This window comes from Macaca nemestrina, chromosome 2, assembly GCF_043159975.1.
Source record: "Macaca nemestrina isolate mMacNem1 chromosome 2, mMacNem.hap1, whole genome shotgun sequence".
Lineage (NCBI taxonomy): Eukaryota > Metazoa > Chordata > Mammalia > Primates > Cercopithecidae > Macaca > Macaca nemestrina.
In genome coordinates, this window is record NC_092126.1 from 95904578 (window position 1) to 95923310 (window position 18733).

The window sequence follows — 18733 nt, forward strand, 5'->3', positions numbered from 1 at the left end:
GATGGAAGAAGATAAGGGTTCAGTCAGCTCAGCATATGAATTTGCTGAAAGCCAGCACAGAGGGGAGGACAGTAGGCACCTGCTAGCTGAGACTTGCAGCCAGCAGGACAGTTGTTGCGTGCACTAGGTAGTACTGCGCTGGACCTTCCCGGGGACTCATCCGCTAAGTTCTCATGCTTGGGGGGCACGTCATGGGACACCTCACCTGATATTGCCATTTCGTTACTAATTCCTTCACTGTTCCTCATATGTTGTTTTGGTTTCGTTGTTTTCCTTTTTTGTGATCTTTACATTTTTCATATGTCCATCCCTGAAAATTTTGTCAATCTCTCTTTAGAGTTCCAAGGATAAATCAGACTTCACCTCACATTCTAAGCTGTAAAGATATTCTCACAACCTATTGTCTTACATTCAAGAAAATACTCCTTTTCGCTTCTCCTTTTGAAAATGTCTTGCTATTTCTGCTTTCTCTGAAATCATTTTCCCTGAAGTTGTAGTTGTGTATCATTTACCTGTCTTAATGTAGTAAGATACTGAATTACTTATCTAAGTCACCTTTTAAGTTGAATGATCAAAGAGTAGGGTGCTTAGACTTAGTACTGAGAAATTTTCTACTGACTGATATTCAACAAACTTTCCATTCTTTTCATAAATCTTTTGAGACAGGGTCTCATTTCATCGCCCAGGCTAGAGTGCAGTGGCATGATCATGGCTCACTGCAGCTTCAACCTCCCGGGCTCAAGTGGTCCTCCCACCCCAGACCCTGCTCCTGTAGCTGGGACTACAGGTGCATCCCACCATGCCCAGCTAGTTTTTTGTATTGGGTCTCGCCATGTTGCCCACACTGGTCTCAAACCCCTGGGCTCACGCGATCTACCTGCCTCAGCCTCCCAAAGTGCTGGGATATAGGTGTGAACCACCACACCTGGCTCATAAATTTTCATAGTTGTATCTTTTTAATAAAAATTGTTTTAAAAAGGCCAGGCGTGGTGGCTCATGCCTGTAATCCCAGGACTTTGGGGGCTGAGGTAAGTGGATCACGAGGTCAGGAGATTGAGACCATCCTGGCGGACACATGAAACCCCATCTCTACTAAAAACACAAATCATTAGCTGGATGTGGTGGTGGACGCCTGTAGTCCCAGCTACTTGGGAGGCTGAGGCAGGAGAATGGTGTGAACCTGGGAGGCGGAGTTTGCAGTGAGCTGAGATCGCGCCACTGCATTCCAGCCTGGGTGACAGAGCGAGATTCCGTCTCAAAAAAAAAAAGAAATAAGAACTGATGAGAGCTTGATTTTCTCTTGAGGAATAACCCTGACAACATTTCTAGACCTAATTGGGATATGCAGAATATTTTGATTGGTAGTGATTATGGAGGATAAAATTTCCTGCCACTAATAATTGTATTATTTGGACTAATTGCTATTTTATTTATTGTCATTACTAGTCAAGAAAGTGCTGTTGTCTCATATGGGATAAGCAGTGATGAAATTTTGTAAAAAGCGACTTGAAAATTGTAAATCTTTTAACAACACTATAAATCAGACCTTGGAACAGGTAGAATAATTTAAAGAATCTGAACTATTCTATAAGATACAGTTTTTAAATTAGATTAGTGGATTGCCCTACATGAAAAATTAATCAACTCTGTTATTAAATATTAGTTGAAAAGATATTCAAAAGAATTCAGAATTTTTATTTGTTTTGGTATGCTTCATATGATATTTACAGTATATTTCTCTTGCATTGTGCCTTGCTGTAGAGAGATGTTTAGTTTTTTTTAATATGCTCTGATTGAGCTCCAAAGAAAGTTCATGTGAAGAGCTTGCTGCTGCCTAGGATTTATGTTATGCCCTGGACAGTCTACAAAGCAGATTATCTACTTGAGACCTGATAATACCAAAACTATAAGATTGTGTCCTCTGTGATAAAAGTTCCCCACACATTCGAGTTCTAGTGGATATTTCATACGATGTGGATCTGGTACTGCTTTGCTTTAATATGTCCATTAAATGTACAATACAGTTGAGAATTGGGTTCTTAGAATGTTCCCATTAAATAACGGAAGCCTTATTATGGTGACTTTTGCAAAGGAATGATAAATGAATTCTCTCTTACACCCTGTGATGTTAATTTACCCTCTGCATTAAGTTTGGGGATTTTATCATTTTTCACAGGTATTAATTTCTTCCTCACCTAAACTACAAATTCCTGGTCATATGTTGTTATTTATGTAACCAGTAGAGTAAGTACATCATTAAAACAGAAGGCCCTTAGTCCTCTTTCAAACTAGGAATAAGCCAGATTATTAAAATAAATTTACCGAATCAGTATAATTCTCATCATATTTTTCTTTTCTTTTTTGAGATAGAGTCTCACTCTGTTGCCCAGGCTGGAGTGCAGAGGCACCATCTCAGCTCACTGCAACCTCCACCTCCTGGGTTCAAGCAGTTCCCCTGCCTCAGCTGACAGACTAGCTGGGACTACACATGCAGCTAATTTTTGTATATTTAGTAGAGACAGGGTTTCGCCTTGTTGGCCAGGCTGGTCTCGAACTCCTGGCCTCAAGTGATTCACCTTCCTTGCCTCCCATAGTTCTGGGATTACAGATGTGAGCCACTGTGCCCAGCCCATATTCTTATTTTCATACTTAAATTTAGGTAATACATACAGAAATCTCCTTCTCTTAAGAAATTCCTAAAAGACTTTATGGAAGTATTTTATAACCATCTTTCTAAGTTGTTTATTTTACTTAGAGGGAAGGAGAGAGGAAAGGGAGTTTAGAAGAGTGAATATGAGCTTGAAGAATGTTTTGGAGAAACAGGCCTTGAGTAAGATATACCAGTTACCCAGATTTCATCACTACATGGCTATCTCCATCACAATTCTGAATTATGAGATGAAGCTTGTTACTTGTTTTAGAAATTTTATGAGTCTTAATCAGATTTGAAAATGTAATATTTGATGACTTGATTTTACATTAAAAAGAAAAACATTTCCTTAAACACAAACCTCCTCTTTTTTCATTTTATTTTTATAATTAGAGTAGAAAGCTTCTTTCCAAATAACTCCTTTAAGGCCATGCAAGGTGCTCACTTTGATTATATAGTATATAAAACACCTTTCAGGGCAAAAGACCTAGCATGGTTAATTGTTTGACAGTTATTATCTAAACTTCAAATAACAAAAACCTTTATTTGATTTGATAGAATGTCATAAGTGTGACTAAAAAATGTTAGAAATGTAAGATATTTTTCTAAAATTTATAATTTCAGGAAAATATTTTGTATAAGCAATAAGAAATATCTGTTTATTGTCATTGACATGAAAATAATGGAAATAAAAGCAGTGAACCAGAATTTATTTCAAAGGGCAATTTCTGTGAAGATGAGCATTTTTATTATCTGTGCATAGTCATGTTGAATAGGCATAGTTGTTTTTCTTGACAGCGTTTCTAGCACTAAATTATGTGGTCATTCCTGGGAGCAAGTGTGATGGAAAGTGAGGCTTACCAATCACAACTTCTAGTAAATTAAAAGTTACCTGTTGATACCACCAGGTAGGGTCTCACTCCCATTACTATGCTTTTTTTCTTTTCTATTATTTATAAGTGGTCTCCCAAAAAATGTAATGATTTCCTCTCCTTACTTTGAATGAAATGAGCTCTAAATGGTCAACTCCATTCTCCCTCGCCCAATTATACTGGCAACTATGGCTATATAAGTACTCTGGCCGAGCTCTCAGTTCCTGAATATTGAGATCAAAGATATATATATGGGAAAGTAGTAGAGCTTAGAGGTTTGCTAGAGAACAGTATAGCATTTTCTATAGATAGCTTTACAGAAACACAGCCAACATTCAGCATTTTAACAGCAGCTGAGGCTGGCCACAGTGGCTCATGCTTGTAATCCTAGCACTTTGGGAGGCTGAGGTGGGCGGATTGTCTGAGCTCAGAAGATTGAGACCAGCCTGGACAACATGGTGAAACCTCATCTCTACTAAAATACAAAAAATTAGCTTGGCATGGTGGTGCGTGTCTGTAGTCCCAGCTACTCAGGAGGTTGAGGCATGAGAATTGCTTGAACCCAGGAGGTGGAGGTTGCAGTGAGCCGAGATCGCACCACTGTACTCCAGCCTGGACAACAGAGTGAGACTCGGTCTCAGAAAAAACAAGCAGATGAGTTCTTTTTTTTTTCTTTAGAGAAAAAAGGAAACATATACATACAAACTATATATACACATATATAAGTTCAAAAAGTGATCCGAAGAAGTCATTTCTTAAAATTTTTGACATTTCAAGATGTTTACCTTCTCTGTTGGGATGTCTATATTTTAATAACTGTCCTTCAGTTTTAAAGCGAAGGATGGCCAGGCTCAGTAGCTCACCCCTGTAATGCCAGCACTTTGAGGGGCTGAAGTGGGAGGACCACTGGAGGCCAGGAGTTTGAGACCAGCCTGGGCAGTATAGTAAGACCCTGTCTCTACTAAAATTAAAAATTAGCCTGACATGATGACGCACACCTGTAGTAGTCACCCAGGAGGCTGAGGTGGAAGGATTGCTTGAGCCCAGGAGGTTGAGACTGCAGTGAGCTATGATCGGTTGTGCTACTGCACTCCAGCCTGGATGACAGAGCAAGACCCTCTCTCTAAAAATAATAAAAATAAAGTGAAAGGTGATGAATGCAAAGCAAGATGATTACGTAAGGTCAGATCCAGACCAAGGCAGTGTCTTGCATATATATGGATACTCAAGCGCTGGCTACCTTCTGGGTGTCATCTCGATGAATTTCTCCTCAGTTTGGTTGAGCACCAGCTTTGAGCACAGCACATGTTGTTAAACTAAAAAGTGTCAGACAAGATCCTTGCTCTTTTGAGTTTCTGGTTTAGTTCTCCCCAAGTAAATGTGGTAAAGGACCAGTTTGTTATTTTCTTGTTTTGTTTTAATTTCCAGTTTATCTTGAGCCAATGCTTTTACAAATACAATAAAAATGAATTACAGGAAAATGAAATCTAAAAGATATATAAAATAAGCCCAAATTTTTAAATTATTGAATTTAACAATTATAAACATAGTTTGTCCAACTGCTGTAAAAATTTCTAAGCTCTTATTCTCACAGATTACAAATGCTTATTTCTTCATGGACCGGTAATAGTGTTTATGGATCAGCATTGATCCATGGACCACACTTTGAGTCACAGCTTGTCTTTTTGCAGGGGGACAGTACCACTCCCTTACACTTAGGCTAAGCTTGTGCTGAATACATAGCACACTGCTGCCCACACATAGCCACTCTTTCTCCTCCCTCAGCCTAGAATATCTCTTCTCCGCCATCTCCTGCTGTATTGAAATGCCCCCCGAGTCCTTTAAGATGTATTTTAAATGCCACCTTTTTCATCAAATCTTCATGCTCTCCCACCAGTACCACTAACAGCAACTGGGTTTGAGCTTTCCCTCCTATTTTCTGAGTAGTCTGCCTCTTACAATCATAAGGCAGAATAGTGACGTGGTAAGGGGTTTGGGCTCTGCAAGCAAAGAAACCAAGATTCAAGCCCCAGATTAAGTGGGTGACGTTGAACAAATTCTTAACTGTTTCCTCCTCTTTAAACTGGGGATGATCATGACGCCTATTCCTAAGGGCTATTTAAGTTTTCAGTGAGACAATCCGTGAGAAGCATCTTATATAGTCACTGGGGCATACGTGGTGAGCACTCCACTAATGTAACTGCTGTTGGTATGTCTTCCTGACTTGTCCTCTCTCCCACCTTCTTCCTTACTTTTAGCTCACCTGATTGAGCACAGGGTTGCTATCCCCTGTGGAAACTGGCACAGTACCTTGCTCAATCAATAGAAGTTTAAGTGCTTGTGCCAATTAAGTGATACAAATAAGCAGTGAAATAGAATCAGAAAAAGAGATGACTCATAGTTGGAGAGGTGAGGGAAGTTCTATGGAGATGGTGGGGTTTAAGCTGAACCCTGGTGTAGGGGTCAGCATTTGGACCCTGATTGATAGCAGGCCCTGACACATGCCCACGGGCAGGGAACACGTCCTGGTTGGCTGGAGTGGATACTGCACCAGAGCATTGGGAAGCAGAGCAGGAAAGGCAGCCTTGGGTCAGGCTGTAAAAGGCCTTCAAGGCTTCATGGGGTGTGGGGCTTTATCCTTTGAGCATGTAAGAGCCCTGGAGTCTGGGTTGCTACAAGGGGTAAATTTGAGATTGGGGAAACTGGAGTCCAGTGACCCAAAGAGGACACTGGAAAACTCATGAAACCCTGTTACCTAAACCAGCATTTCCTAAACTATTCCTCTGAATATGAATGATCCTCCTGGTGTTGCTTAATGTTTCCTGGTTGGTGGGGTGGAAGTGTATGGTTTCTCCCACTAAGAAAATGAGTGGGAGAATTACGATATCTCAGGCTTCCCCCATGGAGATGACCATGTATCCTGACTTGACAGTCCTCTACTTTAAAAGTCTGTTTAGAACTTTGTTAAATTAGTGTTTCCCAAATTTAATTGAACACAGCCCTTTTTTTTTCATGAAATGTATGTAAATAGCTCACAAAACAGTTTAAGAAACAGTGGCCTACACAATTCTAAACCAAGAGTATTGTAATGAAAGAACAAGTAAAGTTTAGCTCTTTCTCAGTGCTTAGCTGATCCTAGGACACTGTCATCAGGCAGTTGCCAGATAAGAACCACGTTGTTTCACACTGGGTGGTGTCGAATCTTCTGAGCATGCATCTTGCAGGACGTCAGCAGTTGCTTACGTTCAGAATGCCAGGTTTCTGTTCCACCATGTCCGTCTTTTCTGTTCATTGTGCATCTCCACAAACATCCTCTATTGCCAATGCCTGCACCCAGCACGTGGTGACTCCCAACCTTCGTGGAAGTGCAACCCTGTATTTATTCTCCTCTATCCTCAAAAGATGTGTTATGCAGGATGTTATATATGTAAAAGACAGTGAATTGAAATAAGGTGTTTTTTTTTTTTTTAAACAACAGCCCTTGAAAAATTTCGGAGCATCCTTAACAAACAAAACCAGGGTTGGGATTCATCGATTTACGTGGTCGTACCATCTTTCTCCCTCATTTTTGCTCAGTTAAAATTGTTAGTAGTGTGGAATAAAATTATCTTGCTGGGCTATTTATGCCTGAATCAACATAAATCTTGCATACTTTCAGAAAGTAATTCAGTTTCAAATCTTGATAGTACTACTTATTCACTTGTTTAATAAATTGTAATCTGTGTGCTGTCAGCTAACTGTTAAAAAGCAGGATGAGCTGATGATGGGATGATTGCCACTTCAAAGTTTTTAGCAATTTATGATAAATGATGCTTTTTTCAAAGATAAGTATGGAGTGGCTATCTGTAGAGTGCTTAGAACCTGGCACATAGTAAAGCATACGTAAAGTGTTTGCTGCCATTGTTGTTGTTATTGAAGATTGGGGTGAGGCCCTGCCTGGTTGTTATTTCCCAGTCTTCAAGATAGTTCATACTCCACTTTTCTCAATTGTTAGACATTTTTCATTGAAATTGCAGGAGCATTTTACCTAAAGAAAAACTCCATGCAGAATTGGAATTCATTACATTCCTGAGTGGTTGATGGAAATCATTTTGAACATAATAAATGATTAAAATAAAACAAAAGTAGATTTAAATAATATCCAGCTTCTTAATTTATGTAATTATTTTACTAGACCTCTAATTTAGGATACAAGGCTTTAAAATAATTTTGGATGGTTATACTCTAGTAAATTAAAGCCTTTCATATGTTTCCCATATTATAGAAAAACATGTAAGTTTATATATATTACCTTTGATTTGAAAGTGCTTGTTGTAATTTTCTAATGCTTTTTAGAAGTCCAGATCTTTAAATAACTAATGTTTTCTGCTTCGCCTCTGCAGCTTACTGAAACAAATGCAGGTATCAAGTGCTTGGACTCCATGTGCTGTTTCCCGGAAGGAGAAGCAGCGTGCGCATCTGTTGGAAGAATGCTGGAACGAGTTATAGGAAGATGTAGTCCGACCCACATCAGCAGGTGTGAAATATCTCTAAGTAGCCTTTGCTGCAAATGAGTATCCTATCTGGAACAGGATGAACCTGCAGCTCTAGATACCTAATAAATCAGCAGCTGGTTTTACCAACTGAAGCAGGAAGTCTGCTATTTATTAGCATTCCTTGGTGGTAGATTTCACTTTGTGGCTTTGGGGTAAGGGGCTTTTTCACTCACAAAGGAAGAGAAAGCACCTTTGAAGAGACTTCATCTAATGAACAAAACATTTTGTCTCATAGTCTTTCTAAAATGTGCTGAGTAGGAGTGTGTATATGGTTTTCATGGTTTGTATAACTTTCTTTTTTAAATTATACATATATTATTTCCTTTTCATTATTTTTTAAATTTTTTTTGCTTTTTGTCTTTACAAAATAATCTCAACAGTGAAGTCAAAGGCTTTCCTTTTCTTACTCTGTATGTATATTTTCCAGTTGCTTATTTGAGGCTTTGAGGTATTTATAAACACAAAAGGCTGTATTTCTGCTCCCCTACATCTTCTTATGTCTGTAATGAAGTTTTGAAATGAGTCATGATTTTTAAGTTTCTTTTGCTTGGTATTTATTGTCTAATTAAAAGTGTATGAGTTAGAACAGGCTCTTTAAATTATGGAGTAAAAGAATCTTAGCATTTTTGTCCCCTTCTAAATCTATTTCTTGATTGAGGTTTATCACCATGCCTGCTGTTGTGCACCACAACAACAACAACAACAAAAACCACCTTTTGGTAAATACCATTTAAAATTCATTGAAACGTGCAATGAATTTATTTATTCATACATGTCTCCAAGAGTTATATCACTATTTAGAGGATGTTAGGGGGTAGAAAGCGCTTTTTCCACCCTTGGTGTTCTTTAGGTGAATGATACCATATTCTCAAAATCAGTGCAGCAGTATACGGTATGCATGGAGGGTACAAATGGGCAGGGAGAGATGTTGGTTCCCATTGTTCCAAATGTGCTACATGAATATTAGCACTTTCTACATGTGCCAGGGCTTGGAAAAGGTTGGAAATTACCCCAGGAACAGGTTATAAAGAGTGAAGAAGGCACTACTCCTATCTGCTGGAAAAAGGATTTTTATTATTTGGTTAGCTTTATGTTTAAAAAAAAAATGAGTATGATATCATTCATCTATTATAAAATTCAGATAACTTTTACTGGTGAACTTATTAGTTCCTCACTTTAGCTTTAGCTTAGCCATGACTTTATGTTACGATTGAATTTATAAATAGCATTCTTATGTTAACATATGTCTGTGGTTTCAATCCCCATTTATTCTGACTTGATTATAACATGTGATCTGAAATATTTCCATAATGTTGTGATATCATTTTGTAGTAATTTCATTTCATGTAGAAGGATGAGCACTTAAACTCTGGGACTTTGTTATGATTCACATAATTGTATTATAAAATGTGGCTCTGTCATGTACCTAGGCCAGCAAGTTTCCCAAAGGAAGTTCTAAAAGAGCTTGATTTATAATATTATTTTACCTAATAACACAGCTTCATTGCACAGAATGAAGATGGGAGTTAGACCAAGATACAATAGAACCTCTACAGAATTTTTTCAACTTCTGTTTCAATGAAAATTTCTCTTTAATGACAATATATGTTTTTGTTAATGATTTTTTTAAACTAGAATTAATTTTAAATGAGCCCCAAATTTTTTCTGCTCTCTCTCTATATATATATCCATTTTCTTGATATCAATTATGTAGGTAATATACCCCCTTTATTCTTTACGTAGCCATTTTGATGCGGCATTACCTCTTTGGAACCTGCCCCAGGAGTTATTGAATTTACTTTGACATGTAGCTATTATCATCTATACTTCTTTTCACTTAAAATTGTGCCACATTCTTTTTTCTGAATTTTTTTATTCTCCTAATAAAATGTTTAACTTAGTAATTAATATCATATTTGACAGACTATAAATGCCCTTCCAGTTTTCTCCAACATCACAGGTTATATTATTGGTTACTGTTATTTTCTTAGCTTTTTTCTCATGTGAATAATCTAGAAAGTCTTTTCAGACCTGTTCATTCTTTTCTAGGGGATAAAGTCATATAATAACACCAAGCTACCTGGTGCTTTTCAAGGGCTATGTGAAAATTGCCATAGATGCATTAAGATTATATTTAAACTTTCAAAGTCATTTTGATACGTAGAGTTCTGGTTTTGTTTTTTACATATAATTGTTTTTGTGAAATGTGTTGGGCATTTCCATTGTGACTTTAGAGCAGCATCTATTCTACATTTCTATTTCATGTCTAGGAGGTAGGCAAGGCTGAGACTGCCATTACGAGATGTGGAAGCCCTTGGCTGTGTGTTCCATTAACGTATTAAACTCAAAGAGTAATGGGCATCACTTGAGAAATGCCACCAGTATTTTTTATATGACAGATTTCTTTGGTGATTACATTTTTACCATGCAGGCACAAAAATTGACTTACATTTTATTAATCGGTGTTGTCAGTGAAGTATCCCATATTGCAAGCTTAGTTTCAAAGGGAGCATCATGGTGCTATATAAAGGATATGCCATGTTGCACCCTAAAGAGCTGGATTTTAGCAATAAAAGATTTTCTGTTCCTATTATTACTAATAGTTAGGTTACTTTATCCTAATCAAAACTATATTCTAAATAGAAAGTAATACATAGTTCAAGTGTTTAATGTTCTGTCAAAAATTATATTTAACATATGAATGCACAATGTGTGCTTTGAAAAAAAAATTAAAAAGGAGACATTACCTAATAAGATTCTTGGGTGTCAGCGATGTGGAAAGAAGAAAAACTAATAAAAAGTATGGCAGTTTGGAATTGGACATCTGACTCCAGATAACTGGGTTATTGATAGCTATTATAGTTAAAAGTTATAGTTAAAAGCATACTTTTCCCCTGTAAATATTTACTGTTAAAGAAATTTTCATCTTCTCGTTTTATTCATTTATTCTACAAACACTGGGTGCCTAATATATGTCAGACACAGTTCTAGATGCTAGGCAGACAGTAGTGAACTAGTCCTTCCCTAACCTAAAGTAGATACTGTTCCAGCTTTTCTAGAAACTAGTCGAATTAAAGTTGAGCTACATACAAACTTAGCATCTCTGGGAAAAAGAAAGTATTTGACAAAGGTGAATTGGGGCCATTTTTAACGCTCGTCTCTTCCTGTAACATCTCTGTTTAGGGAAGGTGGGAACCCTGGAAAAAGTTACATAAAATGTATTTATTGTTAAATGTGTTTAGTCTCGTAAGAAAAGCAACCTTTCACTTGGCAGTCCTAACATTGTCCTTGAACTAGGTTAGTCTATTTTAAGCATGGCAGGCTACTTTTGGTCTTGAGTTATTTTAGCTTAAATTAACTCAAGCTAATTTAAGTTTACAGCTGCACATAAAGTATTATGTAATGAATTGCTTTAGGGCCTTATCATTCAGACACCAGTTAACTTTTCCAGACCAGTAGAGGATTGTTTGTTCTTAGTTAAGTGAAAACACTAGTGACCTACAGGTGTCTTTGATGTCTTTTGAATACATCATTCACTACATTCAAGCTAATTATGCTGAAGTCTTTAGAATAGGATTCATAGCTGAAATTAAATGATCAATAATAGGAACATACTACTGTTTCATTCCAAAGCCTTTGGTAAGTGGGATTTGGGTTTGTTTTTGTAAACTGAACTTTTCAGTAAAACTGAATGTGCATAACTCTTAATAACATACTTCTTATTGAATTGTTAAGACTTTAAAAAGCATCCCATGCTTTACTACATAGAGAAACTGTTTTAATGCTAATGAATGTTTGAATTTTGGCTAATATTTTTATATGATGACTAGAGCATTATTTTTCCCAAGTTTTTATATAATATAAATAGAAAGTTTGGGCATTCAATACTAGTATGAAGAACCTGTCTTTAGCATTTAATTGAATCAATCAGTGATTGCATTTGGGTCCTAAGTTTTAGAGTAAATTTTTTTCTCAATTAAAACATAGGTCCTGGTGAGCCAAACTTTTCTCTTATTGTTACTTTAGATCATGGAGTGCATCGGATCCTTTCTATACCAACGACAGGAGCGTCTTGACTCTCTCCACAATGGACTCATCTACTTGTTAAAGGGGCTGTAGTGCTTTGTGGGAGCCATTTCACCTCCTTTCCTAAAATTCAGTGTGATCACCCTGTTAATGGCCACACTAGCTCTGAAATTAATTTCCGAAATCTTTGTAACAGTTCACACCCACTCCGAGTTACGATGGCAGACAAACAGAAAGCATTAATACAAGCCCCTCCTAACACCCTTAATTTGAATCTGAACATGTTAAAATTGGAGAATAAAGAGACATTTTTCATCTCTTTGTCTGGTTTGTCCCTTGTGCTTATGGGACTCCTAATGGCATTTCAGTCTGTTGCTGAGGCCATTATATTTTAATATAAATGTAGAAAAAAGAGATAAATCTTAGTAACGTGTATTTTTTAGTATTAGCTTGATTATTGACTCTTCTATTTAAATCTGCTTCTGTAAATTATGCTGAAAGTTTGCCTTGAGAACTCTATTTTTTTATTAGAGTTATATTGAAACTTTTCATGGGAAAAGTTAATGTGAATACTGAGGAATTTTGGTCCCTCAGTGACCTGTGTTGTTAATTCATTAGTGCATTCTGAGTTCACAGAGCAAATTAGGAGAATCATTTCCAACCATTATTTACTGCAGTATGGATACCAATTCCTCTAACTGTACTGTAACACAGCCTGTAAAGTTAGCCATATAAATGCAAGGGTGTATCAAATATACAAATCAGGAATCAGGTCTGTTCACCGAACTTCAAATTGATGTTTACTAATATTTTTGTGACAGAGTATGAAGACCCTATAGTGGGTAAATTAGATACCGTTAACTTATTATTAATTTAATGTCTTTATCATTGGATCTTTTGCATGCTTTAATCTGGTTAACACATTTAAATTTGCTTTTTTCCCTCTTTACTCGAAGGCTCTGTGTATAGTATTTCATGGCATTGTTGTAAAGTTTAACTATATCAATAAAAAGTTTGGACAGTATTTAAATATTGCAAATATGTTTAATTATACAAATCAGAATAGTATGGGTAATTAAATCAATAAAAAGAGAAGAGCCTCTTTCTGCGGCCAACTTACAATTGCTCTTCCCCTTGTAAGCTAGATTTTAGAATAAAGAGTTTCAGTTAATAATCTTATTTTCAGGTTATGTTATCTAAGTTATAGCACACTACCACAATACAGTGGGTTCTGCCAGTGTCCCAGTGCAAGGCATATTTTCAGGTGTGGCTATGGAATGTAAATTGTTAAAGTTTAAAATGCTAAACTTGTATCAGGTAACATTAGCAATAAATTACAATGCTAAGAATGATTAATCGGATAGATGTTACTGTAATTAACTCATTGCACTTCAAAACCTAACTTCCATCCTGAATTTATCAAGTAGTTCTGTATTGTCATTTTTGTTTTGTTGAAATGTTGTCTTAAGATTTAGAAGTGATTATTAGCTTAAGAATTATTTATTACCCAGCTCTAAGCAAATAATGATTGTATACATATTAAGAAAATGGTTAAATGCGGTTTTACCAAGTTTTCCCTTGAAAATGTCATTCTTTTATGGACATTTATTGTGCAGCCCTAAGCTTCCTTGCCATTTCATGAATATAAGGCTTCTAGAATTGGGCTGGCAGGGAAAAGAATGGTTGAGACAAAAATTAAGACTTTATCTTTGTTTGCTTGTAAACTATTTTCTTGCTAATGTAACATTTGTCTGTTCCAGTGATGTAAGGATATTAAGTTATTAAGCTAAATATTAATTTTCAAAAACAGTCCTTCTTTAACTTAAGATATTCCATAGTTGGATTTAGGAAGATCTGTTATTCTGGAAATACTTTAAAAGAATAATACACTGTACAGTGTCTGCATTCACTAATTCATGTTCCAGAAAAGGAATACTGCAGATATACTCAGTAGAGTACTTTAGTGGAGGATATGGAAATTTGCTTATAAAGTCTCTTATAAAACGTACATATAACAAAATGACATTCAATAGGCCTGCATTACATTTACATGACAGTGTTTATTTGCCATCAAATAAACTGAGTACTGACACTAGACAAAGACTCCAAAGTCATAAAGTAGCCTATGACCAACTGCAGCAAGACAGGAGGTCAGCTCGCCTAGAATGGTGCTTAAAGTGTGATTGATGTAATTTTCTGTACTCACCATTTGAAGTTAGTTAAGGAGAACTTTATTTTTTTAAAAAAAAAAGTAAATGGCATCCACTAGTGTGCTCATCCTGAACTGTTACCCCAAATCCACTCCGTTTTTAAAGCAAACTTATCTTGATTTTAAGAAGAGTTTTCTATTTAAGAAAGTAACAATGCAGTCTACAAGCTTTCAGTAGTTTTCTAGTGCTATATTCATCTTGTAAAACTCTTACTACGTAACCAGTAATCACAAGGAAAGTGTCCCCTTTGCGTATTTCTTTAAAATCCTTTGGAAAGTATGATGTTGATAATTAACCCTTATCTGCCAAAAGCAGAGCAAAATGCTGAATATGTTATTGCTAGTTAATCAGTGGTCTCAAATCGATTTGCCTCCTTTTGCCTTCCTTTGCCTCGTCTGAGGGCTGTAAGCCTGAAGATAGTGGCAAGCACCAAGTCAGTTTCCAAAATTGCCCCTCAGCTAAGGCTTTAAGTGACTCAGCACCCTGCCTCAGCTTTAGCAGGCATAGGCTCACCCTGGGCGGAGCAAAGTATGGGCCAGGGAGAACTACAGCTACAAAGACCTGCTGTTGAGTTGAGAAAAGGGGAGAATCTATGGTCTGAATTTTCTAACCGTCCTCTTTCTTGGATCTAAAGCTCATGATATACAAAGGCTTCCAGAGCTGAGCCCCGCCCAGGCAGTGTCCTGAACAGGAGACTACACAGAGGCAAATCAGCCTTAGGGAACACTTGCATTCTGCCCTACGGTTAGTGCCAGGACTGAGGCCGTTTCTACTGCAGAAGATTGTGAGATTGAACTTACCTGAGAGCTGGAGACTCCTGAGAAGCAGGAGTCAAGGCCACTAGAAAATTGACAGTTAAGAGCCAAAAGTTTTTAAAATATGCTACTCTGAAAATCGCTGTAGGAAAAGGGAGAATCTTCCATGTTGGTGTTTTTCCTGTAAAGATCGGTTTGGGGTATGATATTGGGCAGATTAATAAAAATAGCACACCAAAGAGTTCTGTAAAACATGTTTTATTGATTTTGGTCCCCACTTACATTCTATTTCTAGGAGTTACCTATTTTCATATAAGTAAAACATTATTAAAGTGCTGTTTTATGTGAAATAACTTGAATGTTGTTCCTATAAAAAATAGATCATAACTAATACATTTGTAATAATGGTAATTGTTAGATTTTTATGAGGAATGAGTATCTGGAAATATTGTAGCAATACTTTTAGTTTAAAATTTTGGACCTGAGACACTGTGGCTGTCTAATGTAATCCTTTAAAAATTCTCTGCACTGTCAGTAAATACAGTATATTATTGTACAGCTCTTAGTAATTTTTTAAAGTTTATGAAGTTATATTTATCAAATAAAAATTTTCCTATATAATTAAAAGTGTTCCTTTATTTAAGCATTTTAAGCCTCTCTCTGTTTATCACAACCTTCACTGCCAAACTTGTTTGAAGTTAAATTTTACTGTATTTACCCTTCATTATAGGACAGGGATATCATTTATGCCTTTCACTGACTGCAGTTTTTTAAAATGTAGTTCTTACCCAGCTTTTATAGATCATCAGTACAACTCCTGGAAAAGACTCTGATAAGAATGCGCCAGCTGTAAAGACCAGCATACCTCAACTAGACTAGAAATTGCATCATTCCTGAAAAGCCAGCCAAGAGCACTTGGGAATTTGGAAATGCCCTGGTTCATAGAAAATGTGTGCTTTTTTTAAAAAATATAACTGATGATAGAATGTATACTTCCCTATAAAATATTCCCATTTCCTGACACCCAGTTATTTTCACTGCTTCCTCGGTTGCCAGTTAGAACAGACATAATTGTCTAATCTACATCTGCGTAAAAAGTTAAGCTGTTGTCTTTGCCCAGCTGTTAGTATTTGCAAAGGATGACAATGCATGATTTATATAATGTAATGTATTTTTGAGATGTAATAAGAATATCCTAGACAAAGCAGTTTAGGCATCTGTTTTTATATTTAAAAAGGAGTGTTTGGACTATTTTTAGGACGACTACTGTCTTTAACTTCTAATATACAAGTAGAACATGATGAATAATGAACAAGAAATTTAGGACAAAAAAATTGGAAGCATTTCACTGGAAAATTAGTGAATTCAAAAATTCAAGTTTTATATTGAAGAGCTAACTGACTCAAAGGAAAGGCTATTGTAAATGGAGATAAGTCACCACACCTCTCTATGAACAGCCCGAGAACCCTGTGATAAATCAGATTTTTAAATACTAATTTAAGGTAAAATGGTTTGTATTCAGATATAATTTGTACACAGTAAAATGTATAGATTTTAAGATTATAGTTACTCACTTTTGATAAATATCTACACCCATGTAACCCTTACCCCAAACCAGGTTAAAAATCCTTCAGTCATTCCTCAAGGTTCCCTTGTGCCTTTTGCAGTGAATATATTCCCCTCTTGGTCCTGTCCCAGCAACCATTTTCTGATTCCTGTTGTCATAGATTAGTTTTGCCTAATCTTGAATTTTATGTAAATGACAGTACACAGTGTGTCACTTTTGTGTCCGGCGTTGTTGCTCAGCGTGTCTGAGAGACTCATCTATGTTGTGCCAGGACCCATGGTTTTCTTTCTGCTACTCAGTAGTGTTTCATTGCATGAATGTACCACAATTGGTCCTTTCTCCTCTTTATGGACATGTGTTTTTTTACAGTTTGGGGCTATTGTTTAATAAAGTTATTATGAACATTCTTTGTGGACTTATGTTTTCACTTCTTTTGTGAAATAACTAGGAGTAGAATTGCAGGGTCATAGGGTAGGTTTATAAGAAACTATCAAAAAGTTTTCCACAGTGGCTATATGTACTATTTTACACTCCCACCAGCAACTATGAGAGTGCCAGTTGCCAACATTTGCTGGTGTCTTTTTAATTTTAGTCATTCTAATAAAGTATCTCACTGTGGTTATTTGCATGATGATGTTCAATCCTCTTCATATGCTCACTGGTGATTTATGATTTTTTCAAAATGTCTGTTCAAGTCTGGCCATTTTTTCATTAGGCTACTTTTCTTGTTACTGAATGGTAGGAATCTTTAAGGTAAGGATATAAGTCCTTTGTCTTATGTATGTATTGCTAGCATTTCCCCCCAGTTTGTGGCTTGCCTATTTATTTTCTTACTTGTCACTCTGGGGAGCAGAAGCGTTTTATTTTGATGAAGTCCAATTTTTTTTTCCTTTTATAGTTAGGTGCTTTTCATGACTTCAAACTCTGTCAGCCCCAAGGTCATGAAGAAATTTTCCCGTGTTTTCTTCTGAAAGCATTAGTCTTAACTTTTATGTTTAGGTCAAAGATATCTCAAATTCATTTGAGTGTGATGCAAGGCGGCAAGGAATGAGGATCGTCCTTCCCCGCAACTCCCCCCACCCCTGACAAGGTTATCTGGTTTAACCCCATTTCTTTAAAATATTCTCCTTCTCCATTGAATTGGTATGGTGCCTCTGTTTAAAATGAATTGACTTTTCTTAAAAAAAAAAAAAAAAAAAAACACCTGATGTGGTTTTCATTTGTATTTTTCTGAATCTATGTATCAATTTGGAAAGAACAGACATCTTGAGTCCTCCAATCCATGAACATGGTATATCCATTTATTTAGGTCTTCTTTAATTTCTCTCAGCGATGTCTGGTAGTCTTTAGTGTAGATACCTGGCAAATACTCTTGTTAAAGTCCTAATTTTTTATGATTTTTTATGCTATGTTAAGGGGACTCATTTTCAAATTTATTTTCCTATTAGCCTTACTAGAACACAGAAATAAAATATGAAATAAGGGGCAGGGCGCGGTGGCTCACACCTGTTAATCCCAGTGCTTTGGGAGGGTGAGGTGGGCAGATCACAAGGTCAAGAGATCAAGACCAGCCTGGCCAACATGGTGAAACCCCATCTCTACTAAAAACACAAAATTAGCTGGGCATGTTGATGCACGCCTGTAATCCCAGCTACTCGGGAGGCTGAGGCAGGAAAATCACTTGAACCCAGGAGGCAAAGATTGCAGTGAGCCAAGATCACACTACTGCACTCCAACCTGGGTGACAGAGACTCTGTCTCACAAAAAAAAAAATTAAAAAAAATAAGGATATGATCCTGGACAAATTAATTTTAACTTTGTTAACCTACAGCCTTGCCATATTCACTTCATATTCACATTCCAAGGATTCTTTTGTATAGAATCCTTTGGATTTTCCCATATACAGTCACGTCATCTGAGAACTAAAAGGTTAATTTTTTTCTTTCCAATCTTTATGCCTGTAATTACTTGTTGCTGCCCTGCACACTAGCTAGTACAGTGTGCTATAACACTGGTACAGTGTTATATAGGCATGGTTAAAACCATGAATAGGTGCTGAATTTTGAAAAATGCTTTTTTTCCATTTACTGAGATGATGTGTTTTAATTTTTTTAGTTT

The 18733-nt window shown here is 36.5% G+C and overlaps 1 protein-coding gene across 9 annotated transcripts in view; it reads left to right on the plus strand.

Moving 5' to 3' along the window:
* Nucleotides 1–17021, plus strand: part of LOC105480101 (ATPase phospholipid transporting 11B (putative)) — a 137333-nt gene extending 120312 nt beyond the window's left edge. For 5 of the 9 annotated variants that reach the window (XM_011738539.3, XM_011738540.3, XM_071091330.1 and 2 more), the window contains 2 exons: nucleotides 7905–8038; nucleotides 12084–17021. In XM_011738539.3, the coding sequence (XP_011736841.2) occupies nucleotides 7905–8038; nucleotides 12084–12165 (216 nt within the window). In that variant the 3' untranslated portion in view covers nucleotides 12166–17021. Of the gene's footprint in view, nucleotide 1; nucleotides 128–7904; nucleotides 8039–12083 lie in introns of those variants that run through there. The other 4 variants (XM_011738541.3, XM_011738544.3, XM_024792433.2 and 1 more) reach the window with 2 other exon arrangements.
* Nucleotides 17022–18733: the final 1712 nt, after the last annotated feature.